This window comes from Montipora capricornis, chromosome 2 (assembly GCF_036669925.1).
Source record: "Montipora capricornis isolate CH-2021 chromosome 2, ASM3666992v2, whole genome shotgun sequence".
In the NCBI taxonomy this organism is placed as follows: domain Eukaryota; kingdom Metazoa; phylum Cnidaria; class Anthozoa; order Scleractinia; family Acroporidae; genus Montipora; species Montipora capricornis.
Genome location: NC_090884.1, coordinates 7,454,060 through 7,475,963, shown reverse-complemented (window position 1 = coordinate 7,475,963; position 21,904 = coordinate 7,454,060). Strand labels below are relative to the sequence as shown.

Genomic DNA, 21,904 nt, shown 5'->3' with positions numbered 1-21,904 from the left:
CTACAAGAGTTCAAAATGTCCGTGACTGGAGTGTATGGTAAAGATGCCATGTTAAGACAATAGCAGAGAGCATGAGAATCAACCGAGTGGCGAAAGGATCTCTCATCAACACGAAGAAGGAATGGAATTATATAAAACTTCCTAGACTAATACTTGACGAAGGAGGAACGTGAGACACCCTATGTGAGGCCTTACATGAAGTCTGTGGACTGGCCAAGACACTTGGTGCATCATACACTGGATACGAGAGTATCTTGAATCCAAGATGGCGGAACATGCCTGACGAGGCTGAGTTTTCAGCGAAATTTATTGCAGTTGTTAAAGCGGTTTTTATAGATATACACAATTTTAAGTTTTAAGTGTATTAACTCCAAAATCATGCGTCAAAAGAATACCAAAGACAGAGAATGTCAAGCAATTACCGAAGTCTATCTAATTCTTTTACCGCTTCGACAAAAGAACTTTCTGAAGAAAAAAAGTTGAACAAATGTTCAAATGCGCGAGTGGCGTAGCTTTCGCAGAACTCTAATTTAGGCCGTAAGATCACCATAATCATCACAATCAAAAGAACGACTCCTTTTCCGTCTTGAAAGAAATAAATTATTGAGAAAAGCGGACAGAATAAATCTCTAGTTTCTATTCATTCGCTTCTCATCAACAACGATATCCAGTGTTCTCACAAGTTGGGTAAACGACTGAGAAATCTCGCCACTTCTGAGATGATTAGCTCTATTCAAACAACCTAAGTATAAAGTACCTTTCGTAAAATCGGTGACCAGAAAACTGCTTGAAGGTGTGAGCAGAAACACTGTTAGTCATATAAGTGAGCTTTCTTCTAACATGGCTGTCTTTTCAACAGCTCGCTAACGTTCGGATAAACATTTTGTCAGCAAACACGTCAGATTGAGTAGTTTGAATTAAGAATTCGTGAAATTCTGTTAAAGTATTACTCCCACTGAGCGTCCTATGCTCTTTCTGTCTGCTCCTTATGCTCTCAGGGAACAAGGCTCCCGTGTTGATTACATTTATCGTTAGAGCAGAAAAGATATGTATATTCAAGGTAAGAAACTTCCCCATGGGTGTAACCTTTTCGTGGTTTGCGTACCAAAAGTCCCATTTCAAGGTCGAAGGTAAGAAACCTGATCCATGTTGTGGGTTTTATCTTTGAGGCAACATGCACGTTTTTTACACTTCACTATATGTTCAATTCAAGCAACCTATACTAAAGATACAAATTGTAGGATTGCCCTGCAATCTGAAGTTATTCTTGCTTTAAAGTTCTTTTTTTTCGCATCAAAAGTCATTGCCCGATACTTTTCCTTATGAACAGAATTGCCAGAGCACCAACAAGATGGCCTGGACGAACAATGACGCTTTGTCCTGCAACGACGGTGCGGCTTGCACCAGAAACGACAGGTGTTCGAGTGGGTCGTGTGCTGGAACGCCATTCACGTGTCTTTCGTGCGAAGAATGTTACAACGACGCGTGCCGCGTAAAGGCGGAATTTTGTGCTATTGTGGAAGGCGGAGTTAAAAAGTGCTTTAGTCACGGTGATTTACGGCCGGGATACCCGTGTCAGGTAACATAAGATAAATTAAAAAATATGATGATAATGATGATGACGACGACCACCTAGCATTAAAAAGTCGCTGACCAACTTCTAAAACCTTTTTTTTTTTACTTCACATTTTAGCAATGTGACACTAACAACAACAATCAGTGGACCAATAACAATAATTTGCCATGCAGTGACAACAACTTAAATACCAAAAATGATCGTTGCTCGGGCGGGACGTGTGTTGGTACGCCCTACAATTGCCTTTCTTGTGAAGCACACGATGGTAGCGGTTGTCCTCTAAAAGCGGGTTATTGTGTGATCATGACTGGTGGTCACAGGACTTGTTAAGCCAAGAATCACCTCAAGCCAGGAAATCCTTGTCAGGTAATGGAACGATAAGGCTTATCAACAGTATCTAACATCGTTGACAGTTGCTCAAATGTGTCGCGCGCACGACGTTAATGGGTTTTACGAACCAATGTTTTCCCAGTTAAGGTCTTCTTATAACCGTCTGCCGAATTCGCAGAATTGTTAATTTTGCATTTGTTGACTTAAAAGACGTAAAAATCATTACGGAAGGATAACATCACAGAACTAATTAATTCACCAACCGATAGCGACTCACTGCGAAATGTTAGGAGCTAAAATAACGATGTTCTGAAAATAGATTATTTGGTTTTATGCAAAGACGAAACTGCTGAAAATGTTTAAGGTGGCTCAAACCACTGTCAACACTTGCACGTGACACTAAATAGTGTGGTACCAAATGAAACACGAATTATTGCTGAACTCTGAATCCGCTAGACAGATTATTTTTTAACTTTGCCAAAGTTTTATCGTGGCCTTCTAATTACTTTTCAGCGATAAAAAAGGTGGGTCACCGACTTCGTTTTGAGATATGAGCAACTAAATCCAACATAAGGGTGTTTTTGCCGGGCTTTTCCGTTGCCAAGGTAACTTATTACATCACAATGATGATCACATCTTGTTTGGAAATAATCGGTGCTTCATATGGTACCATAACATTGCTGTTACGTGATACAGTGTTGTAGCGTCATTCAATCTAAAGAGAGTGTCAGTCTTCTAAGTGTTGAAACCTTTTTGAGCCTCCTTAAGTCGGAGAAGTAAAGGCTGTCAGCGACGAAATGAGGCTGCAATGCAGTTGTATTCCGTGGAAACTAGTAAGTTTGATGTTTTTGCCCGTATCTTCAAGTAAGAGAGAGGAGTAGACTGGGGGGGCCCAGTGGGCTTCTGATAGAGTACAAGATGATAGCAATGAGTTAAGTGCCCACAATAATGTTTACCGCGGAGGCTAAGAAAAGACCACACTACTTCGAGATAAAAGTCCTAGAAATGACGAAACTTACCTTTCCTTTCTCTTTCTTTCTGCCTGTCAGTGGTGTGACCCAAGTAGAAGCACGAGCACGTGGTCAAATCGTGAGGGCGTGGCATGTAATGACGGTGATCTGTGCACACGTGATGACACGTGTCAAAGTGGGCATTGCTCGGCCACACCTTTCACGTGTAACTCGCGTTGTCAGTATTGTAATGGCAATGGTTGCAGTCTTAAGACAGGATTTGGGTTTACAAATGTATGCACGTGCAAGATAGGAGGTATGTCTGCCAAGAGCAATCCTATTCTGTAGTACAACAACTTTCATGCGAAATTCTAGCGGCGATTATTAAGTGTAAAAGTGTAAAACCAGCAAAAAACTCCATTATGTGAAAAAACCATCAAACTATTTTCCAACCAATGAATACTGTATTTAGTCGATTAAACGCCGCAGATGGAAGGAAACGAACCAATAAATGCCGCACCCAATCAGAAGAACGCGGCGTTTATTCAAGGATTGCAAGGAAAAAAAGTACTGTTTATAACCCGGTAATCTTAACCTTGGATATTTCTTTTCCTGTATGGAGATGTTTTTAAGTTAAAAATGGCTCTTTCTTCAGAATTTTCACAATGTGCAGTTGGGTTGCTAAGGCGAAGGATTTTGCTGGTAAAAACAGGCCGAGCTTTCTCTGCAACTTTAAACATGTTTCTGTTTGAAATAATTTTTACCAACGATATATCGTAATTGTTTTCCGTTATTTAAGAAAGATGATTTTGAAATAAACGCCGCCCTCGAATGAACGCGGATTGGAGACGTTCAAAATTTTAACAAACCCCGCTGCGTTTAATCGAGTGAATACAGTAGTCGCCTAAAGCTGCACCATTACTGCCAAACAAAGGCTGAAAAGACGATAACTTCGAGCAAATCAGGTAAAAATGACAGGACAGAGTGGTGTAAATAGTCGGCAAGCATTGGAACGATTCGGGTGACCGTGCGGGAAAGTACATTTCATTGAGAGGGAATAACAACACCTAACAGCTCTTATGAAAGAAATATAACACACCAGCCGTGTAGTTCGGAAACCAAACCCGAGACATAAAGTTAAGGTTAAGTCTCTGAAGAGGCTGGGTTGCTGCAATGGTAAAAATTTCAAACACGGAAATTTGATTCTATCGAGTTAAGACTAAAAAGCCGACCTTTATCATTATCAGTGGTGGTTGGTCCTTCATCCAAAAGATTATACGAATTGACACACGATTTACTAACAGCTTCCACTATCTAAGCCGATACTGCTCAACCACAAAAGATATTCAAAAATCTTCTTTTGACAGGATGACCTTTCATTGCGGTAAGAAAGGGGTGTTCGAATTACCAAGTACTCGAGTGAGATTGACTTTAGTTGCACGGTCTTGACTATAGAAGAGTTCAATGAATAACAATCGTACCATAAAAAACAAAAACATTAAACATGAAACATAAACATTAAATCTATCACTGACAAATATGATTCATTCAAGGCCAAGATTACAGACATCAGACGGTAAACCCTTCAAATCAGTGTGAGTGGTGTGACCTGTATGACGCAACAGCTCGTGCCAACGGTGCCTGGTCAAATCGCTCTGCTGTACCTTGTGACGATCAAAACAGATGTACTAAACAGGACACATGCAATTCAGGAAGGTATGAACTAAGCGCCACCATCAATGACCCAGTGGCAACTGTTAGAGATCGGTGGAAAATTAAATGCAACCTGCCTTAAGACAGGGAATTGAATATCCTTGAGATTCACGCGAGAGAAGGGGTAAAATTAAACTTTCTAATCAAGAAACGAGGTAATGGCGCTTTGGTGAATCGCTTTTCCGTGATAACGTGAAACCTTGTTTTAACATTAAAATAGAAACTGACCGTCTCCTTTAGGACTTTTACTAAGGCTAATTGATAATGTTGTATGATAACTTAAAGTGCGCCTGAGATTAAAACTTGTTTATTTCATATTTTTACATTTTCATGTAGAATGTCTTTCTTACCCACCTTGTAAAAAAACAATCCTTTACGAAGACTGGAAGTACGTTATTTTTTACCGTTTAGGTCGCCGTTACTTTCGGATACCTCGTTTTATGCCAAAATCCCTAAAGATCTCACTTCCAACAATCAAAAACTTGTCAAAGACACCATTCAAAATCTTATAGTTAATCAAGAATTACCGGACACTGCCACTAATCTCATCATCAACACCCCTAGAACTTCGTGCATTTACTTCTTGCCTAAAATTCACAAACCCAACAACCCAGGTCGCCCTATCGTTTCTGCCTGTAGTTCCCCACCGAACTCATTTCTAGCTACTTAGACAGGATTATGACGCCTATCGTCAAATCTTTGCCATCATACATTAAAGACAGTACACACGCACTACAAGTTTTCCGCGATTTCAATTTCTCCGGCCAAGACAAACTTATTTTCACCATGGACATTACATCTCTATACACAGTCATTCCTAATAGCGAAGGTCTTCAAGCAATTAAACACTTTTTCGATCAACGCACTGTCAAAGAACCTAGCTCGGAAACGCTCCTCCGCCTTGCCGAACTAGTTATAACGCTTAATTGTTTTTCATTCGCCGGCAACTATTACAAACAAATTAATGGTGTAGCGATGGGCACAAGAATGGGACCTAGCTATGCCAATCTTTTTGTAGGATATGTTGAACACCAATTTTTTAGTCAGTACAACGGCCCCAAACCTGAACTCTACGGCCGTTACATCGACGACTGCATCGGCGCTATTTCATCCACCAGAGAAGAACTCGATCAATTTATAACCTCCGTCAACTCTTTTCATCCGGCTCTTAAATATACCTGGGAAATTTCGGAAACTTCATTGGCTTTTCTAGATATCAACGTTTCTATTAGAGGCAACGTGCTATGTACTAGTGTGCACTACAAACCTACTGATTCACACAGTTATTTGTTGTATTCATCGTCACATCCATCACATGTCAAGAACTCCATCCCTTATTCTCAATTTCTTAGACTTCGACGTCTATGTAGTGATGACTCCGATTTTTCCAGCAAATCAGAGGAGATGTGCCAGTTCTTCGAAAAACGTGGCTATCCTGTCTCTGTGGTCAAAGCGGGCCATCATCGCGCCCAACAATTTGATCGACAGTCATCACTACAAACGTCACAAAAAGATAAGAATGACAGAATTCCATTCACCCTCACTTTCCATCCTCATAATCACGCAGTCAAAAGCATCATTCTTAGTAATTTTAAATTACTCCAAAATGATCCCGAGACTGGTAGAATCTTTTCGCAACCTCCACTTATTTCATTCAAACGCGACAAAAACGTAGGCAACTTTTTAGTTAGAAGCGCGCTCAAAACTAACGAGCAATCCGGCACTTTCAAATGCGCGCGCTCACGATGCAAAACTTGTCTTTTCATTGTTAACACTAGCAAGATATCGGGACCTAAGCGATCTGTTAAGATCACCGATCGTTTCACATGTACCTCACATGTACCATAACCTGCACGTTATGCAATAAATTATACATTGGTGAGACAGGTAGACGACTAGGTGACCGATTCCGCGAACACCTTCGCGATGTTGAGAAGAATGACAAGGATGCATCCAAGCCAGTCGCTCGCCATTTTAATCTGCCTAACCACTCCAAAAAACACATGGCTATCTGCGGCCTTTCCCTACATCTAGGTACGACGGAAAGCCGCAAGAATCTGGACCAAAAATTTATCTTTCAAATCGGCACCCTTAATCCTCACGGTATTAACGAACGCTTTTCATTTAACTAATATATTCCTATTTTTCACGTTGCCATGTTACCACCAATAGCGTAGCTCCTACTCTACTATAAAAACTACACGTAACCCATAATCCCTCGATTCGCTCTGACGAAGGGCTAACGCTCGAAACGTCAGCTTTTAGAATCTCTGTACGGTGGCCAATTTACATTATCAACTCCGTTGATAAAACCAAATTCTTGTTCCTGGAGGCCTGGTTGCGAATCACAGCTAGTGACGTCAGAGACTTAACGCGAACTCTTCACATGGCTAATTTTCATAATAGAAATTACAGGTTGACATTCCTTTTATGCAACTATTTGGTCGGTTTCATACACCGTAATCTGCTGTGTCGAACTAAAAAAATGCCGGCAAGTCGCTATTCATTGCAATTCTGCAGCAATAGCTGAAATATTAAGGCTGGGATTCATTGTATCGCAGCCATCACAGCGGAGCCTTGCGGGATCGGTGGCTCGATTCGTTCGTAAGAACCGAGCAAATTTTCCACCGCGAGGTATTTTTGTCGTTTGTTCGGTACATTTTACAGAAGACTGCTTTGAGAGGGTCTTTCATTTTGGAGGATCTAAGCAGACAATTCTTCCTCGCGCTGTTCCGACTATTTGGAGGAAAAGGACAAGGGAAGGTGGTACCCTTTGTGCGATCGTGGAAAAGGGTATGTGTGAGCCCGTGATGTTAATTTTTTTTTCCCGAAGCCGAGTGTTCTTTTGAAAGGTGGAATTCAGAAGTGAGTGTTTTTGACACACAAATTTGTTCCTTCAGGACCCACATTCGGATAATCCGCGCTTTTTTGTGATGTTTGGTTCAGGTCATAAGGCCATCCCCTTTTTTTTCTCCGTTTAGCGTCGTCCGACCGACCCAAATGCTTGGTACAAACAAACAGGTAACGACGTTTTTAAGCCATTTTTTATGTCGCATAGGAGTTTCGGTGGTTGATCCTTTTTCCCACGCTGTCTAATTTTGCAACAACATCCACCAACTTTTCCGCCATATTGATTTGGGTTCACGTCTTGTTGTTTTCCTTGCTCCACAGCGATGATGCTGGGGTACCAGGCCTCCGATTTCGAGAATGCTTATGATTTTTTTTTAGGTTTTTTTTTTTCAATCCGACCGACCGACCCAAGATCAGGAAACGCATTCGAAGGTAAACGAACGTGTTTCTTCCCTTCGTACGGGCCAGAACGACGACGGACAATAACAACACGGCTGTAGTTGTGCTGGATGAGAATCATCTTGTTAGCTTGAAACTGAATATTGAGACTGTGACGTCTTTGTATACCTTTGAATAGGATAATTTGATAGATTGCCGTTTATATTTTCAGTCCTTTGACAAGTACTCCAAACACTGTAATGCTGATTTTATTTTAGATTATATACCTCTTTTAGACTTCAGCTGTGACCAACAGCAAGGTAATGATCTAATGGCCATGGTATTATTATTCTAGAAGATACATCTTTTCATCTTTGTTTTACCAGGAAATGAACTTAGGGTAAGGTGATTATTGAACAGTTTGACTTGGGGGGAATATGAGTCAATAATTTTCGTATATTTTACAGATTGCTGTACTGTATCATGGTAGCATATGCCCTAACATACCCTCCAGAAGACACCCAATTCTTTATGAATGAAAAATGTTTCCCATAAATTTATGATACTTTAAATTTGTGCAAGTGGTCTCTTGTCTTTGGTGCATTTAGTCTCTTTACATGACAAGCATACTTATTTCATAAAATAGTGTATAAAACATCCCCAATAAAACACTTTCAGTTTACTAGTTGACAAATTAGTGGTTCTTAAATGCCAGACAAGACTATCTTTTGGTCACAATTGTGAATGCTGCCATCAGCAAATACACAGAGTCTATGCTCTACTTGAATATCTGTAGTTGTTTGAAGATTCACACCAACCAGAAATTTGGCCTAGTTCTAAGAAACCAAAACTGCCTATTACTAATTTCATTGATTAATTTTTCCAAGAGGATAAAAATGTCATATAGTCTTTTACAGGGCCTGAACAATCGATGGAATTGATACTCGATGACAATCGATGGCAATCGATTGATATTGATAATCAGTGGACAATTGATCGCTCAAGTTTTTGTGATTATCGATTGTCGTCGGTAATCGATGAGAATCGATCAATTAAATAACATCGATTTTCATCGATTACCAATAGGAACGCCAATCGATGACAATCTATCAAGTGCGCCACTACTTTTGTGTGATTATCGATTGGTCATCAATTGGCATATGCCAATCGATGCCAATTAACTAATCGTAATCGAATGCCGTCGGTTGATCAATTGATTTTCCCATAATCGATCAGGCCCTGTCTTTTATGATGTTCAAGTCCTCTTCCTCATAGCCTTGATAGTCCTCGCCGGCAGTTTGAAAGGTTTTACGAAAAGGGGAGAACATTTGGATGCTCTAACATATTCCCACACAAGACGAATAAATTGCGTGTATAGGCCGCAGCTCGGAGGAATCTATGGAAGTAAAACATGGTCATGTAAATTTGCATGTTATTTTCCATTCAAAACGTTTTGTGTCAGCAAGGTACACAAGTAGAACCAAGAGCATTACAAACCATTCTTCCATTTCTACTTTCCCAGAGAATCTACTGCAAAGAATCTCCTCTTCCTCTTGGGCCACTTTTTAAAAATATTCAGCAGCTTCTTGGCCGCTTCTTGTTCAGTGGCAATCGGCGGCGAGACACTTTCGTCATATCAGCGTATGGGAATAATTCCTCGCTGGCTGAAACGAATTCGAAACTCTCCTCTGAAGCTTCCCAAGATTATTCTTCGCCAATTTCACTAGAATACACTGATATCAAACATAATTAAGGTGCGGTTACACGGGGCTCTTTTACCGCGGTAAATGACCCTCTAATTAACCACAGGAACCTGCATTTAGTGCTTGTGACCGACATTTCCGAAGGTAAATTTCCCGTGGTGAATTTCCATGGATATGTCAAAAAGATCAGACGAAGCGTCCATTACATTTAACGTGGTAAGATGGAAGAGTGTTTAATTTTAACGCCCGAGGTACAAGGGCCAATCACGATGCTGATGAAGTTGTGATTAAATTTCCCAACAATGAATTGCGTGAGATTTCTTTTTACCTCGGTAATCTTCGTAACGTGTGACCGCTGGTTAACACGGTATACTAAAACCAAGAGAAAATGAGGGGACAGAGAGGGAGGCTCAGGGCGTTGGCCGGGATATGTTATGTCCACGAAAGTTATTTTTAGACGAGCGGAAGTGTTTGTTCTAGCGGACGTCTGTCTTCCGAGACGTCTGCATGCAGTCTTACCTCGCTCTCAGGTTCTTATTGAAAAGAGAAAATGACGGCGCACGTGGAAGGCTGATGAATATTTATTTTCTTTCAAACATCGGACTGAGGTTGGCCTGCATGCGGACGTCTCGGAAGACTTCCGCTCCTCTAAAAATAACTTTTGTGGACATAACATATTCCAAGGGCTGGACCGGGAGCCTCCCTCTCTGTCCCCTCATTTTCTCTTGCTAAAACCCAAATGTGAGGCACCACGGGATAATTTACCATGGTGTGTGTAACCGCACCCATAATTTCCGGACTTGGAAAGACTAGAGATTTTGTATGAAAACTCAACGGAAAGTAGAAAAATTCATGTTAAGTGTCTGACGTCATGATAAACAAATCTGCTGTTCAATTACGGGCTCATTAGGAACAAGTTTCAGCAATGGCGGGAACATTTTTGCTGGCTTTGGAGCCGGAAATTATTACGGTAGAAGGTTTGTTGTCGATGTTTTGTGGCAATAATTATTATACTCAGAAATTAACCCAACGTCAGGTTCTGTAGAAGTTTCGTCCCAGGGGCTCTTTAACAAGATTGCTTGTTGTTCAATTAGGTGTGGTCATTAAGATCCCCATCCTAGACATGACCAATCGGAAGCCACATTTCATAGGAAACAAAGTTTCTTTCGGAATTGTGACACGCAAAAATCGGCTACAAACACTATACACATGATATTGATTAAGACTTACAGATAACGCTGACAAAGCCTTGCTCGTTACACGCATGCGTGTAGTACAAACTGATCAAGATGTAGAAGACAAATGAAGACCGACGGGTATTACCGTCCCTGGTTTTTGTAAACTTTGTTATGGTACGACGATGGTGCATAATATTCCAATTGAAGAACTATTTCGTGTTTTTTCAGGTGTGAAGGTCAGGCCTACTCGTGCCAGCCGTCGTTTCCATCCACAAGTTGTATCAGGACTTCAGAATGTGTTGGTGATGGAACTTGTAGGAAAATCATGAGGGCAAGTGGAACCATTTGTCGCCCGGCAATTGACATCTGTGATCGACCAGAAAGGTAGGAGGAGGGAACGTATCACGTACAGGATCTTTTGCAAAGCCATTCGCGTTGATCTCATCTAGGGTTCGCCTCTCATTTAGGCTCGTAAAGGGTTGCTTTCGGTCTCCCATTCACTACCAGTGGAAGAATTACTCTTTATACAACAACAAAAAATAGAGGTCTTGTACAACCGATTGAAGTAGATGCGGCAAAATTGCTTATAGTTAAAAACGAAACAAAGTCAATGTAAAAAAAAAAAAAAACACAAACACCCAGCTCAAGTTCTTGTCCTTTTCTGATCATCCTAATTACTCAGTAGCCGGCTGAAAAGGAGGCTAAAATTCAAGTACGTGCCGCTACAATTTATTTTTGTGCTAAAATCTCAAGCATTACAATGTTTTACAATTACAATCAACAGATTTTACCATCTTGCACAGTATGTTAAACATTGCATTGCGGGAAATTCCTCTTTAATTGATCCACTCCGAAAAATCGTATGACGCATTTGGCCCTTTGATTTCAACTTTTGAGATTTATGTTAAGAACAGAATCATCTACCTATAAGGAAAGAAAAGTCACTTTTTGAAGATAGTGATGTTATACCAGTTATGCTTTGTCATACTACTTTTTTCAGCTCGTAACTTATAAGGAAACAGAACATTTGAACCTCAGTTAATACAGTAGCTGGGAATTAGCTGCATAGCTAGCCGCCGGGGCACTACATGCATGTGACATAAGAACAGTTAATAAGCAGCATGTAAAACACAGTGACTGTGAAGTTCGATCGTGGCGAATGAGATTGGCTTCATCCCCACGAAAAAAGCTTGTTGGTCTTATGAACGAGACCTAGCCCGCTAAGCACTATGACATCTTTTCTAGGTGTGACGGAAAGCTTGGAACATGCCCTGGTGCAGAACAAGATAGTATCAACATCACAACTGGCAGCGTTCAATTCACGGATCAGTCTTTTCTATCAGTCATTAGCTATCAGTACCTCACGAATAAACTTTACCTTCGTCTCGTGGGCTTTTCCGCGTCTTGTGGTCAGCTGACTTTTCAATGGTTCCTGTTGTCATCGTCCTCTGCTTGCAGCACCGCATCGGTCGTAAAAGGAGCCTTTCCTAACTCAAATACACAGCAAACTCTGACAGGTACATGTACTTTGAATTTTTTACAGAGTAGGGTTTTCTCTGAACCCCTTGGAGATTTCAACTTGGGTGAACCCAATTTAAACGCACTAGACTTCTTGGTATCATTAGTTGATGATTACTCTTTAAGACAGAAATTTTAATTACCGGTGAATGTGAATTTAAACTGGCGGAAAGAAGCCCAGCTTTCACCAGCGTAGTTTAAAAAAATAACCAATCATTTTGTTGTGGAATCGCATAAAAGTGAGCCAAGTTTAGAGAATATATGCCAAGTCAACGATAATCAAATTAATGCTGAAGTTTCATGTGTTTGCCGTTTTTCAAGGCGAAGGAAGCCCAGCTTTGATAAAAATAAAAGTTTAAAGATCGCGATACCACAAAGCTCCTTACGACGTCTAATTTCATTGGACCAGTACAAGTAGAGGATGTAGCTCTTTTATGTTTAGAATTACATTCACTTGTTTCTGTTGTATTTCTTGGGCCCATTGTCTCCTGTACCAATCACCAGAGCCCTTTAGGATTTTAAAATCTGCACCATGAACCTAACGTCTTAACGAAACTCGAATAAGGCGCTCTTATTTATGAACGAAAACTCAAGAAGGACATTTGAAAACTTTTGCTTCTCCCTTTCCAAGCTCTGTTGACACGAGCTCATCAATGGGACCCTCTATCTCCACTAAAAAATAAGTTAACACTTCCCCGAGTAAATTTATTTTTAGGAACAGGTTTTTCCTGAGAAAAGTATCATATTAATTTCCTTGACGCTGTGACAGCTCTGTTTTGATTAGCTTTTACAACAGTGGATCGCCTACGCCAAGGAAGGTAGGCGTTCTATAAATAAATATACTCGATAAACAGTTGACTCCTACCGCAAGTATGGAGATAGAAGCTCACCTCCCCTTCATGATCTTCTGCTATTGACCAGTAGCCGGAGTTGGACGTAATTTCAAAATCCGTACTTACTGTTGACTTGACAGGGATAGCTCTTCAAGATAACAACAATTACAAAGTGTCTATCCAAGCGGTCGACATGCGAAACAACATTGCTCAGCTAGTTTGTAGTGGTGTGATCATCATCGACAAATCAAAGCCACAAGGCGGATGGATCCACGATGGGCCTGGAGCTGATCAAAGTTACCAAGCCTCCAAGTTGTTGCAGGTAAACTGGGGAGGAATACAAACAAGACACGGTGTCAGAAATTATATGTGGAAGGTACTTGTAACTTCCTTCCAAAGCAATCACAGTATCGAGCTTATGTCTTTCACGAACGTGAATCTCAGCACTAGCGCCGCGGCGACTTTCAACAGCATATCAGACGGTTCAAAGGTGCAATTCGTTGTAAGAGCGTTTACAAAAGTGGGACTGCATTCGGACCTCACCAGCGACGGGTTCATATTTGATACCTCGGCCCCTGTGGCAGGGAAAGCATACGATGGAAATCAAACTGGAGTGGACATGAAATACGCAAAGTGGACGGCAACGTTTAGTGCAAATTGGGACCGATTCACCGATCCTCATTCTCACATTGCACGCTATGATTGGGCGGTACAGCGTCAAGGGGCCGGACTTATTACAACATACAAAACCACAGCTCTCAACCGATTCCCTACAGCAACAAACCTTAATCTTGTGTCTGGACAAAGCTATTGCGCGGTCGTCAGAGGCTATAACGAGGCTGAACTTAATACTAAAATTACATCGAACTGCTTGTTAATAGACCAAGATTCACCACAGGCAGGTAGCATAAACGATGGACACTCCAGTGATGTAGATTATCAGTCAGAGGACACCTTCATAGCGGCAAACTGGAATGGTTTCACGGATGGCAGCACAGGAAGTGGGATCATGGAGTACAGGTACAAAGTTACTGACATCAGCGGAAGTATTATCGTTTCCTGGACGTCCGCTGGGAATGCAACAAACGTAACACATGATGGGTTGGCGTTGATGAACAGCACTAAGTATTTTGTGACTGTGAGAGCCATTGATATGGTTGGTCTTAGCACTGACGTCACATCGGATGGTGTTACCGTGGATACGACTCACCCCGTATTTACGGGAAAAGTTGTAGTGACAGGAGTTGAAGACAACATAAATGGAACACCCTGCGTGTATATACCAAGTGTATCCACAGTTACCGTGCAGTGGGCTGGATTCTCAGATGCTCACAGCGGACTTCAGCGATACGAGTGGGCCATTATACCATCAGAAAAGCCACCGTCAACCTCCAGCTTTACAGTTGTTCCAGGACCCAATCTTCCCACATCGGCGACATTCCAAAACCTTGCATTATCACAAGGCAAAGGTTATTACGTCATAATAAGAGCCATCAACGGTGCCAAATTGTATAAAGACGCGTATTCAGTCTTTGTAATACCTGACGCAACCCCTCCATCCTCTGGAAAAGTCTTCGACGGACCAACAACGCAGGTAGACATCGACTACCAGGCTGATCTGAGACAAGTCTACGGTTCGTGGTCAATATTTCCCGAGCCAAACTCAGCTGTCAAACAATACTACTTTGCTGTTGGAAGCTGCCTACCCGGAAACTACCATGTCACTGGAAATGGGTTTGTGAAATTGCTTTCTCCAACTTCTACCTCATTTACCCTGGAAAACATTACTTTGGTGAACGGTCAGCGCTATTGCATTAAAATCAAAGCTGAAAACAAAGCCGGCTTGTTTAGTTCCGAAATATCATCGGATGGTTTCGTTGCTGACGTGACTCCTCCAAGCACGCAAACAGCTGAAGTGCGAGACGGTATCACGGGTTCGGATATTGATTATCAAGATAACATCACAGCAATGTCGGCACAATGGGAGGGTTTCAAAGATCCAGAGTCTGGAATTCACCACTTCGAATATGGAATAAGCAGAAATCGAGGGGAAGTTATGGACGTTGTTCCTTTTAGTAGCGTGGGGCTAAACACATCTGTTACTGTAAAAGGTCTTTCGCTGTCCGATGACGTATATTACGTGACAGTTTGTGCCGTAAACAATGCCCTTCTACGGAAGTGCTTGAGCTCCGATGGAGTGCTCATTGACTTCAGTCCCCCGAGCCATGGTATAGTGCATGACGGGATCATTGAACCAGACCTGAGATACCAATCCTCTCTTTCATCTATGGCCGCTAACTGGGAAGGAGTTTGGGATCTGGAGAGTGGTATTGAGAAGTTCGAATGGAGCATAGGTACCAGTGGAAATGACAAGACCAGTATTCAAGATTTTGCTGATGTTGGTCTATCGACACATGTGAAAAGTAACACTGTTCTCAATTTGTCAAGTGGAACTAAGTATTACGTGCACCTCAGGGTGACCAATCAGGCAGGATCTGTCAAAGAACTTGTTTCGGACGGTGTCATAGCGGATGGAACACCGCCTATTCCAAGCACAATCTACCCAGGCTTTGGTTCACAAGATGGATGGCGATACAATGACAAAGAGTTGGTTTTTTACTCCGCTTCGGCTTCCGATATCTCTGTTTATTGGAACAAATTCTCTGAACCAGAAAGTGAAGTCTGGTACTACAAGTGGGCCATTGGCACAAGCAAATGTGGTACCCAAATCCAACCACTCGTTAACATCGGCCGGCGGAACTACGCCAACACAACAATGTCAGAACTAGTGTTTATATCAGGAGTAAAGTATTTCGTCACTGTGATATCTCGAAACAGAGCTGGACTTGTGTCACAATCATGCTCTGATGCACTCGTTTTTGACAGCACTCCACCGCATCCAGGAATAGTCTACGCGGGACAATCAACACAAAGAAAAATTGGAGAAAAATATTTTATAACTGATGATGACCGTGTTATTTCTTGGAGTGAATTTAGAGACCGCGAGAGCCATATCAGCTCATGCAAAATCTCGGTCGTAGATCAATCTGGCAGCGTTTTCTTCACCATGTCTAAAAACACGTCCTCGGGCAATATCTCGTTGCCACAAAGTGCTCGCCTTCTTCATCGTCAAAGCTATAATGTTAGTGTCGATTGCTTTAACAACGCTGGACTGGCGTCCTCGTCGCCTTCTGTTTTCGAGATAGATAACACGCCACCTGTCCCCAGTGGCCCTATCATAGTGGGTGTCTCACTCAATAACACGTCACAATATCAGTCAGACACGGCTTCCATTGTAGCCACCTGGCCTCCATTTATCGAACTGGAGAGCGGGTTGCTAAACTACCAATTCGCTATCGGGACTCGACCCTATCAGCACGATGTTGTAAGCTTTAAAGACGTACATCTTGCAACACAGGTAATCAAGAACGGCCTCAGTCTTTCGCACGGTAATACTTACTACATCACAGTCGTCGCTACCAACCTTGTTGGTTTAAGGTCAAATTTATCATCGCTTGGACTCGTAATAGACACCACGCCACCACAAGCTCCCAATGATTCCGTTCGTGATGGGGCCACTGGCCAAGACATCGACTATTTTTCGCCGACCATGGATCTTGCAGCACACTGGGAGGACATCACGGACCCAGAAAGCGGAATCCTGGAAAGCAAATACTGTCTCGGAACCAAACCTCGAGGTTGCCAGATAAAAACAACCACGAGAATTGGAGCTAATAAATCGTTTAGCTGTCCAGAATGTATCATTAACCCAGGAGAGCGAGTATTTGTGACAGTGCAAGCCACAAATGGAGCAGGCCTTACTGTCACGCATAGCTCGAATGGAATTCTAATGGACATTAGTCCTCCACGCATTGGTGAAGTCATTGATGGGAACCATGTGACCGGAATGGATTACAACATTGTGCTTGAGAACTGGAATATTTCCATGTCCTGGTTTGGGACAGAGGATGATGAAAGTGGAGTTCAATCATGTACATGGAAAATAGAAGGCAGCGATGGAAGTAGGCTGCTTCAAATTGATGCCATCAATAATTCGCCATACGGACAAAGAAGAGTGTTTTCTCTCGCGCAAACTTACAAAGACAAGGGGTTTTTTGGGAACTTGACTTATCATAATGTGTTGACGTGTTGCAACAAAGCATCACTGAGAAGTACGGCTCGATCCAATGGCTTTCGAGTGAAATCCATCTGGCCTGTTCCCGCGACCGTTCGAGATGGCGCAATAGAGGGTGCTGATTTCAGCTACACAACTAACACTAGAGTGGCCAGTGCCAATTGGGACCCTTTCTTGGACGATGTCAGCGAACCAGTGATTGATTACCAGTGGGCAATAGGTACAGAACGTGGCAAAGACGACATATTGGGTTTTACAAGTGTGGGGTTGAGAAGAAGTATTGAAAAAGACCTTGCACCCAATGCACCTGGTCTAGACATTCTGGTTGCCGGTCAGAAGTATTACTCCAGTTTAAAAGCATTCACGGCTAGTGGTTTAAACAGTATGGCAAGCTCCAATGGATTTATAGTTGACCCCAGTTCGCCGATTACAACAGAGATCGTAACAAGTCACGTGGTTACAGACCAAACAACACGAAGCATCGAAATTCGTTTTTCTTGGGACGGTGTGAAGGACTATGAAAGTAACATAAGGAGCAGCGAATACTGCTTAGCAACCACGCCCCGAACTTGCGTGAGTCGTTCCACAGCAGCAGGAGCCTTAACCTCTGGGACCATAGGGCCCTTTGTTCCTCATTTGGGTGAAGCGTATTATGTTACAGTATTTGCTCAAAATGGAGCTGGTCTGACCTCCGTGATGTCTTCGAAGAAGTTGATGTTTGATATTACTCCTCCTTTCCTTGGAATGGTAATCGATGGAGTTGAGCTTGACATTGACTTTACAGATTCCATGGACTCCTTAGAAATTTCGTGGAAGAATTTCAAAGATGAGGAGTCTGGAATCTCCAGTTGCTCGTGGTCACTCATTGAACAGACTGCATCGGATAACAGTTCAGCTTTTGGAAATGACACTGTTGTGTTAACACAATCGGTGGGAATTAGTGGTAACCTGTCTCGCCAGAATCTCAGTCTTGTACCTGGCGCTAAGTATATCAGCAAGATTACATGTACAAATGGCGATGGCTTCAGTAGCACATCCTCATCTGATGGCATTATTGTCGACGTAACACCACCCAGTTCCGGTCTCATCCACGATGGTTCTTCCCTTCAGTCTGATATTCAATACCAGTCATCAACAAGTGTGGTGGAGGCAGCGTGGGAACCGTTCGGTGATGGAGAAAGTGGTGTGGTCAAATATCGCTGGGGCATAGGAACGTCTCCGGACTTACCGGACTTGATGAATTTCGCAGATGTCGGCATAGCAACCACAGTAAGGAAGGACAATCTTACCCTAACTCACGGAAAACGATATTACGTTACAATAGAGGCTACGAATGGCGCCGGAATGACGTCACATGGATGGTCTGACGGGTTCCTTGTTGACGTTTCTCGTCCTGAGTTGACCGAGGTAAGAAATAGTTCTAGTCTCTAGTTTCTTTTAATTGCTCAGGGCTGGCATTCAAGAGCGACTCAAGAAGAAGCAAACGCAAACTCAGATGCGTCATAATCATTAGTAGGATAAGTCACAAATTGACGACGAGTTAATGCTTCCCGCGTATGTTGTGGGTGCTTACGGTTGTGGTTTTAGCGAAAAGCAGCCTTAAATCTCCTAAAGCAAGATGTTCGCTGTCAGGAAACGAGCGCGAAAACATAGGCCTGGTTTACACAAACAGAAATGCACCCTATTTTACGTCTTGGTTCACTGGAAAGCATCTATCAATTGATCGATCAATCAGTCAGTCAGTCCGTTAATCAATCAATCAATCAATCAATCAATCACTGCTTAGTTGCTTACCCACCCGGAATGATCATAGAGGAAATTACACAGTGGAAAAATGACAGATTTCAGTTAAGAAAATTTGCCGGAGTGAAACGAGTGAAAGGATGGACTTCAACTGCACTTTAAGCCTTGAAACCAAGAAGAAAAAAAAAAGGCAAAAAAATAAAAATAAAAAAGTTTCAGTTTCTCACAGCATGCATTCAATGATAAAGAAACGTATATTTTTCTTTTTGATAAATAGATTGTCGCAGTTACCTTAATATCCACGGTATTGCTGTGCTGTCGGCTAACCTTACATTTTTTCTCCGAACCAAGATACCATTAAGATCAAACTGTAAAAGTAATTCATAGCTACAATCCTGGCCAAACGTTGTTGGGACACCTTTGTTTTCATGCACCAAAAAATGCTCGTAAGACGTATGTGCTTATAATACGAAGGACTTTACTTTGCTTGCTCCCCTCACCTTCCCCCCCCCCCCCCCCTCCCATTCCACTTCCCCAAAATCAATCTTAAAACGAACTGCAGCTTTTCTGAATGTTCTCCCGGTTCCCTTTTCTGGAGCCTCGTGTTGTTTCCCCTTGACCTCTTCGTATTTCTTCTGCCACGTGGTCTTTTACCACTGTAAAAATGTAGCCACGCAAAGGTTGTCAGGAAAACAAATTCTGCGTGACTGTAGTGAGTATAGTAGATGCGAAATGAGTTTCAAAAACCTTATTTTCTGAATTGTCTCCCGGATTGCTATCAACATTGAAAGGGGGAGGGGGGACAGTATGATAGATGGTCTCAAGACATGTTCATTTTAGCTCGTGTCCCAAGATTTTTGTCCAGGATTGTGGATCATCGAAATTTCACCGAGTACCCGCTCAAAACTTTTTTCTTGAGAATTCTATGGGAGACTAACACCTCCTACATTCTTTTTCATAAACCAACTCGTCTAGTGATCACTCTTCTTGTGTTTTCTTCTTTTTAGCTTTCACGCGGCCCGAGAATATGGCTTGTGCATGGAGACAGCCTAAAGGCATCGTGGAAATCACGTGATCCCGAAAGTGGGGTCTTTAAAACTGAATTCTGCGTTGGGACAGTAGCCGTTGGCTGTCAGCTTAAATCCATGACCGAACTTCCGTGGAATTCCACTGACGTGACTTGTGACGATTGCCCATTAAACCATCTCGGGGCATATTTCGTGACTGTCCGTGTTACCAATGGAGCTGGCTTGTTTACGCTATCAAGTACTGAGGAAATAAAAGTGGACTTAACGGCACCATTGCTTGGTGATGTAATCCCCGTTAATGATGTCACGCAATGCGTCACCAACTGTTTGTTAATTGCCAACGTGACATCTTTCGCAGACGAAGAATCAGGTGTAAAGTGGTGCAGTTACGCGATTCGAAATAGCACTCATTTCATAACAAACTACACGAACATTGGATTAAATAAAACCATAGAAGCCGAAGGTTTACAGTTAGTCGCCGGGGAAAAGTACTACGTAACTCTAAGATGCGAAAACAATGTTGGACTTGTCTCAGAGAAGGTGTCCACTGCACCAATTCTTGTAGATGACACACCTCCAACAAAGGTAACAAAGCCCTGCGTTTTTTTAAATTATGCTTAGTATATGTAATCGCATGGGCCCGAGGGTAATTAAGGATTAATTTCACTTGTATTTTCAAAGTTTTCCAAATTGCCCCCGTCGCGAATTTTATCACATAAAGGACAAAGTTATTGAGGAAAGACAGTTCAATGACGCGACAAATGACAATCACCTTAACTAAACAATTGGTTCAATGAGCACTTTAGTTGTAAAATTACAGCAATAGTGCCGGGGTTTGCCCAGGGGTGGATGTTGAAGTTTCGATTTGATCGGCGCAATACAGCACCAATTCAAAGTGGTGATGATCTAATCAGCCTTTTGGATACATTTGCATTCATAATATTGCTGAGCATGCCAAAACTCACCTATTTGATACTTTGTAAATAATTCCTTGGCAGCGTAACGACCTAGGATAAAGTTAGAAGTACATTTAAGAACTTTTTCAATAGTAGTTAAAAAGTTAGCCGCACCTTGAGCGAATATTACGCTGCTCTCGCTAACTTCAATATTCCAGAGTGCACTATATTCCGGAAACATGACTGTTTTCAGTAAATTGTCTTCAACCAATTTAAAGTTGTTAATCTCTCTTGCAGGGATCAGTCATAGTTAGTCCAGACCGTACGCATGACGTGTTTGGCATACACTCCAGCTGCCATCTTTTTAACAAAACACTGCGGGCTCACTGGTATGGTTTTAACGATGAAGAATCAGGGATCGACGGCTTTCGCATTGCAGTTGGAAAACAACCGAACACAACGGACGTTCTCCCATTTCAAGAAGTCGGCATTACAACCAATGTTACGCTATCACAAAATAACGCAGCTGGGCTGTATGAGGGAGATATCGTGTACGTGACAGTTCAATCACGCAATTCCGCAGGACTGGTAACGCAAAGCACTTCTCCTCCCACAAGGTTGATTTCAGCAGGCAACGATGCATATCTGACCGAAGGAGACTTTTTCTGCTTTAATGTGTAATTTTGATAATAAATGCAGCCATGCAAACACAATCAAAAGCTAAGCTACATAGGAACAGCAATAGCTAGATTTGTCATTAGGAGATCAGATTTGGTTTTTTTTCCAGCCCTATCTCAAAAAAGTCAAACAGCTTTTTTTGGAATTTAGTCACAGACTCCGACAAATAACTTATAGTGTAGTGTGAGATGTTCGTTTGAAAAAGATGAACATCATTTTTTTTTGTATTAGAATTTGCCATTGTTTTAACAGCCAATGAACCTTTGGTTGGCACTTGAATAACAATGGCGTGACGTAACGATGAACTAAAGTTCTGAATTTATAACAGATCAGTGATTGGCTTGCAGTGACGTTGTTATGGAGTTGCCGCTTTTCTCGTGTAAATCAGGCAGTTC

The 21,904-nt window shown here is 42.0% G+C and overlaps 1 protein-coding gene and 1 long non-coding RNA gene across 2 annotated transcripts in view; one reads left to right on the top strand and one right to left on the bottom strand.

Annotated features, from left to right (window-relative positions):
* The window catches only part of LOC138038668 (uncharacterized), a 29,844-nt gene that overhangs the window by 6,618 nt on the left and 1,322 nt on the right, over positions 1-21,904 (top strand). The window contains 9 exon segments of the mRNA XM_068884663.1: positions 1,331-1,579; positions 1,694-1,942; positions 2,956-3,172; positions 4,410-4,572; positions 10,907-11,062; positions 11,924-12,195; positions 13,170-18,571; positions 19,915-20,520; positions 21,129-21,904. The exon segment at positions 21,129-21,904 is cut by the window's right edge and continues 1,322 nt beyond it. Of these exon segments, the coding sequence (XP_068740764.1) occupies positions 1,331-1,579; positions 1,694-1,942; positions 2,956-3,172; positions 4,410-4,572; positions 10,907-11,062; positions 11,924-12,195; positions 13,170-18,571; positions 19,915-20,520; positions 21,129-21,512 (7,698 nt within the window). The 3' untranslated portion in view covers positions 21,513-21,904.
* LOC138038669 (uncharacterized) overlaps positions 10,862-21,904 on the bottom strand; it is a 14,066-nt gene continuing 3,023 nt past the window's right edge. Inside the window, exons 2-4 of the long non-coding RNA XR_011130275.1 lie at positions 20,901-20,942; positions 12,057-13,356; positions 10,862-11,602 (exon numbers count right to left, since the gene is read on the bottom strand). This is a non-coding gene — a long non-coding RNA (uncharacterized lncRNA). The remainder of the gene's footprint in view (positions 11,603-12,056; positions 13,357-20,900; positions 20,943-21,904) is intronic.